Source organism: Lipotes vexillifer, unplaced genomic scaffold (assembly GCF_000442215.2).
Source record: "Lipotes vexillifer unplaced genomic scaffold, Lipotes_vexillifer_v1.1 scaffold422, whole genome shotgun sequence".
NCBI classification, from domain to species: Eukaryota; Metazoa; Chordata; class Mammalia; order Artiodactyla; family Lipotidae; genus Lipotes; species Lipotes vexillifer.
Genome location: NW_006779087.1, coordinates 1461392 through 1467391, shown reverse-complemented (window position 1 = coordinate 1467391; position 6000 = coordinate 1461392). Strand labels below are relative to the sequence as shown.

Below are 6000 nucleotides of genomic sequence, written 5' to 3'. Positions count from 1 at the left end.
TTCCCTACTTTAACTTCTCTTGCATCTAGAGTCTAACTCCATTAAAGTATCTTTTGTTGTTTCAGCTCCCTAGCAGTGTAATGCTGTTCCCCCACCTGAGATGTACTTTCCGCCTCCTGCCCTCACTTGATGAAATTCTGCCAGTTTTATAAGTCCCAAGTCTTCCCTTCTCTCCCACCGTGCCAGGAAATCAAGTCCTGTACTCCGAGACCATACATTCTGTCTTGTGCTATAAGTATTTGTGTGCGTTAGCAAGCCCGACAGATTATATACACAATTTGGAAGTAGTTACTCAGTAACCTGGTTACAGAGTCCATCAAAAATCAGGTACTGATTTCTCACCTTTGTATGTTTCACAGAGTGGCTAATCACATTGCTAAGAAATAACAGTATGCTTCTGTGAAGATGTGGTCAGGGTGTTGAGCCACCTCATTCCTTGTGTATAAAGTGTGCTTATCCTAGCCTTATACCAAGATAGTTGTTCTGACTTACCTTGGCTTTCTGGCGGAGAGTAATCAAAATCACAAAATTGGACTTGGGAATTAAAATCCTTTTTCTTTATCACATTCAGTCCCTCAAATAATTAATGCTTTTCCTTTTTTAATGAACAAGTATGAGAACATATATTCTGTATTTTTTTTTTGATCCCTTTAGAACTGACAACATTTATACCTGTACTTACATTGGAGGCATAATTGTACCAAATAATGTCTAAAAGTGTTGTTCGGTATTTCGTGGACTTGGCTTAAAGGGTCTTTATTGTGGTTATACATAATTACGTTTAGCTGAATAAACAGCTGTGTCATTTTCTTGTTAGAGAAAGGCCTGCCAAGGTCTGGTAGGTCTGTCAGTTACAAACTGGAAAGCAGATAGACAAATGTCACATATTATTTGATACATGCAGGTTTATTTCAAAGAACATGTGTAGAATTAAGGTTATTTTATCCAGGGAGAAGAGATAATACAAAAAAGTAACATTTATTGCTTACTTTTTCTATGTCAGGGTCTTTTTTTCTTTATCTTATTTATTCCTCATAAAGATACCATGAAGTAAGTACTGTTGTTATGGATGAAAAATCTAAGTTTTAGGGAAGGACACACAGCTTTAAGTAATGGGGCCAACACTCCCATCTAGTACATGTGTCTCTTGACACCAGAGCTCCTTACCATGAGAGGGTTCAATATTGTCTTACAACATGGGGATTTAAACAAACAAACAAAAACAACAAAACTAATGTTTTCAGACAAGGCTTTAGTGGGGAGAACAGGTACTACAAATGGGAAAGTAGTGTGGTCTTTTTGGGTCACTTATCACTTACTTTGCATCACAGGACTTTTAGTGTGAAATGGTAGCCCATATTGCTTGGTTAAGCACATTGTGTGTTCTGCTGTTGTCAAGGCTGTTGGAAGCAGTGCCTGATGAACCATATTTTCTACCAGATAAGTTATGCTCTATGGTTGTCAGGAGAGCTGCAAGTAGCACTTTCATTTACATTGTTCAATCTTCAGATAAGGAAACTATTGACTCATTTCTAATCTCACCTCCAACAAAGATTGGAACTCCTTTGATAATTACTGGGGCAAAAACAAATAATCCAGTTAATGGATAGGGTCTAGGTGATGTCAAGGGCATGGCTGTATATATTCTTTGACTTGAAGCCAATACTAATATATTATACTTAAAATGTTCTTCATACTACTATGATTAATGCCAAGTATTTTAAGTATATTATCTCCTTAAAACCCACATCAAAAACCCTGTAAGGGTGGGTATTCTCATTTTACAGTGAGGCAACTAAAACTGAAAAGGTTATATAATTTGTTCAAGGTTACAAATTTTTGATTTCATTTGAAGTCTGCCTTGCCTTAAAGCCCATGCTCTTTGTTTTATTCTATGCTGTATCCACAGCTCTCTCCCCAGCACCAAGTGGACATTGCTACAGAACTTGGGGAGAGAGGGCAGCCAAAAAAACTTGGATGTAGGTAGAACCTAATTTGGACCTGACTCTACAGAGATGCCAATTGTACTTCCCCTGGGATGTAACTCAGAAGAGTGGGACATTTCACTCCAAATGTGACTTTGGAACAGGTTTAAGTTCAGGGAAAGGCCAATCACTGTTTGCACAGTGGGGTCAGTCATAAAATGATGGAAACTGAAAGGGACCTTAGAGATTACCTGATCTAACCTTCTCATTTTACAGGAAACTACAACCCAAATTCAATCATCTGACCAAGGTTACAGTTTTTGAGAAAACCGGTAGAGGACTACAGTCTGCTGCTCCAGGGCTCTCTGCTCTCTCACTTAACACCACACCGCTGCCAGTCCTTGGATGCTGGAGAATCCTCTTCTGTGTCTGATATTCTGACTTTCTTTGTCACATAGGTATTTCAGTATCTGTAGACAAGATGGAATCAACTCCATTTAATAGACGGCAATGGACTTCACTATCATTGAGGGTTACGGCCAAAGAACTTTCTCTTGTCAACAAGAACAAGTCATCGGCTATTGTAGAAATATTCTCCAAGTAAGTGCTGATCCTGGTCCAAAAGGACCATCTGTCTTGAGCAAACATTACCACCTGTCAGGGAGATTGGTAAAGGAAGTACATGGTGTAAAATGGCTTTTCTGAGCACCTTCTGGATTTTAAGTACCACGCAAGGCTCTGTGGAGAAGGAAGATGATGATAATCAGGATACACATTCTCTGTACTTGAATTTTTGTTCAGTTGGGGAAAGAAAGAGTTATAAACACAAAAGATAATTATAAAACATATTAGTTATTAAGCAAAATGTCAGCAAGTCCAGAATGAAAAGGAGTAAGGACTAGATATAAAATACGAGAGAGAGAGTGAACACCGTGGGCAGAAGCTAGTCAGGAAGGCTTTCTGGTTGAGGTGAATTTTGAGGTAGGTTTTTAGTTGAAGGGAGTATTAGGTGCACTCTATACCTGCATGGTCCAATAGGGTAACCACTACATATGTGGCTACTTAAATTTAAATTAATTAAAATTAGAAACACTTAAAATTCAGTTCATCAGCTGCACTAACCACATTTCAAGTGCCAATGGCTACATGTAGCTGGTGGCTACCATACTGGACATCACAGAGGCATTTCACCATTGCATAAGGTTCTGTTGAACAGTGCAAAGTATGTAGGCAGACTACAGCCTTCTGGCTGCCTGTTTTAGTAAATAAAGGTTTATTAGAACATAGCCATGTCCTTTTGTGTATTGTCCATGGCTGCTTTCATGCAGCAAAGTTGCAGCAGCAGAGTTGCAACAGAGACCATATGGCCCTCAAAGTCTAAAATATTTACTGTCTGGCTCTTTGCTGACCCCTGCTCTGGACCATGAGTTTTTTGGTACGAGGGCCCCTTTCCTGCATATTTTATATCCCTAGTGTGTAGCATGGTGATTAGAACGTAGTAGGCACTCAACAAATGTGGAGGGAATGGTATGTTAATAATATAACAGAGATGGTAAGCACATTAATTTCACTCAAATAGAGATGCCGTAGAGCTTAGGGCAGAGCTTACCTCACTAGTAGAGTTTGTTAATTAATAGGAAGCTATGATACATTTAAGAGAAGAAAGATGGTAAAGATTTGAAGAAAGTGATTCTGGAGCTATATCTAGAATACAGCTAAATACCAGTAGGAAGTATCTGTAATCTGCACTGTCACCTTTTCTTCAGTGACAAATCCATCAACCACGTGCTCTGTAGAAAACACTGCCCTTCCATCCTGTTGACCATGGTTATCACTTAAGGTGGCATGGAGGTGGGGTGAGACCGCATAGCTCTTTTACCTTCTACGTTATGCTTTTTATATTGCTGTAATTTTAATGCCAAATGTATTATTCTTATCAAAAAAAGAAAATCAATAAAGCTATTTCAGAAAAAAGGGATCAAGCTCAGGAAAGCTATTAAGACTTAATTCCTGACCTCAAGGAATGTAATACTATAGTTTAGTATAGTTTGTATAGTAGAGGAAGTCCCCAAACTTCCTTCGTCTTAAGAATCACATGAGGTACCTGTTAATAATATGGTGTTCCAGGGAGTTCCCTGGTGGCCTAGTGGTTAGGATTCCGGGCTTTCACTGCCATGGCCCAGGTTCAGTCCCTGGTTGGGGAACTGAGATCCCACCAGCCAAGTGGCATGGCCAAAAAAAAAAAAAAAAAAAAAAAGATTGGGAGCTATGATTTTTGGCTTTCAACAAAGTGCAGCTGTTTATTATCATTTTTAGAACTAGAAACACAAGATAATTCTTGTCTTAGCCAAAAAAAAAAAAAAAAAAAAAAAAAAGGGTGAGGGGGAATAATATGGTGTTCCAGTTATTGCTACACAGGAAAAAAAATCTTCAAAATTTAGTGGCTTGCAATAATGACAATACCTATTTTACTGTGAATCTCCAATTTGGGCAGAGCTGGCCTCTGTTCCCCTCACCATCCCCGGTATCTCAGAACTGGGGGCCATAGTCATCTAAAGGCTTACTCACAAGTCAGACAGTTGATGCTGGCAGTCATCTGGGATCTCAGCTGCAGCCATGATCAGAACACCTGCATATGGCTTTTCCATGTGGCTGCTTGGATTGCTTGGCTGGGTTCCAAGGACAAGCATCCAGAGAGGGAGGGAAGGAGGGAACAAAGAAGGAAGGGAGTCAAGGCCAGGGGTTGTGTAGCCTTTTATGACCTAGCCTCAGAAGTTATACAGTATCACTTTTTCCACATTCTCTTCATTAGCACCAAGTCACTAAAGCTGGCTCATATTCAGAGGGAGGGGAATTTGACTCTACCTTTTGGTGAGAGAAATGTCAGAGATTTGGGGGGACATGTTTTAAAACCATCCTAAGTGGCTTCTCAGGCTCCTCCCTTAAAGATCCTGATTCAATGTATCTGGGATGGGACCCAGGAATTTGTGTTTTTAACAAGTATCCTAGTGATTTTTACCTTCAGGGAAGTTTAAGAAGCATTGGTAATGGAAGAGAGGGACTTATGAACTTAAAGCCGTGAACTTGAACGTAAGCAGAACAAATAAGGTTTATTGGTTCAAGTAAAGGTTCAAGTAAAGGCTTGTGGAAGCTGAACATGAATAAAGGGAATAGGAAAGCAAGGAGTCAGTCAAGCATGGAGAAACACAGAAGGGAGAAGGGACTGGAACAGTTCAGTTAGGGCCAGATGCTGGAAGGCCTTGAGTGCCATGCTAAGTTTAGAATTTAGTTAGATAAACAACAGAAACAATGGAAAGTTTTTATGATCAGGCTTGTATTTAGTGCCCTCTTTTTTTTTTTTTTTTTGGCTGCAGCATGCAGGATCTTAGTTCCCTGACCAGGGATCAAACCAGTGTCCCCTGCAATGGAAGTGTGGAGTCTTAACCACTGAACTGCTAGGGAAGTCTCTATCAGGCTTGTATTTAGAAAGATGCTTCTGGAAACAATGTAAAAGGTATATTGGAAAGGTGACAGATTGATAGCACGGAGACAAATTCTGAGGCTCCCTTGAGAACCCAAGTGAAAGCTATTGAGGGTGGGGGGCGGGAGGAGTGGAAAGGAAGGGAAGGATTTGAGACAGTGTTGAGCTGTGATTAATGGGACTTGGAAACTCCCTGTTCTGCAGAGAAACTTCTCCACATTCTTACCCTTTTCACCCTCCCTAGCCCCACCTCTCTTTCACTGAACTTGGCTTTCCCTCGCCAGGCATTCTGTTTGTGAGTAGCGCCTGCTCTTTCTGCACATGCTTCCCTGAAATATTCTGGGGCTGGGAGTCAGGGGTGCTACATCTCCGCTACTGTTTCCCATCCATTGTTTTTTTTTTTTTTGCCTTGTTCTGAGGTTGTAAACCTGTGCTTTGAGCTCACATGTAATCATAGTATTCTTATGCTCCCCTTCAGGACAGTGGTGTGCCAAGCTCCTTGCCTTCACTGGGGACCCTAGCTTCCAGCTTTATTTTCTCCTCAGTGTTTCTCAGTGGGGGTGCTGTTAGCATTTTGGATTAGGCAGATCTTCC

The 6000-nt window shown here is 40.5% G+C and overlaps 1 protein-coding gene across 2 annotated transcripts in view; it reads left to right on the top strand.

Annotated features, from left to right (window-relative positions):
* LIMA1 (LIM domain and actin binding 1) overlaps nt 1–6000 on the top strand; it is an 87209-nt gene that overhangs the window by 29825 nt on the left and 51384 nt on the right. For both annotated transcript variants that reach the window (XM_007452292.1, XM_007452291.1), the window contains exon 2: nt 2384–2525. In XM_007452292.1, the coding sequence (XP_007452354.1) occupies nt 2407–2525 (119 nt within the window). In that variant the 5' untranslated portion in view covers nt 2384–2406. The remainder of the gene's footprint in view (nt 1–2383; nt 2526–6000) is intronic.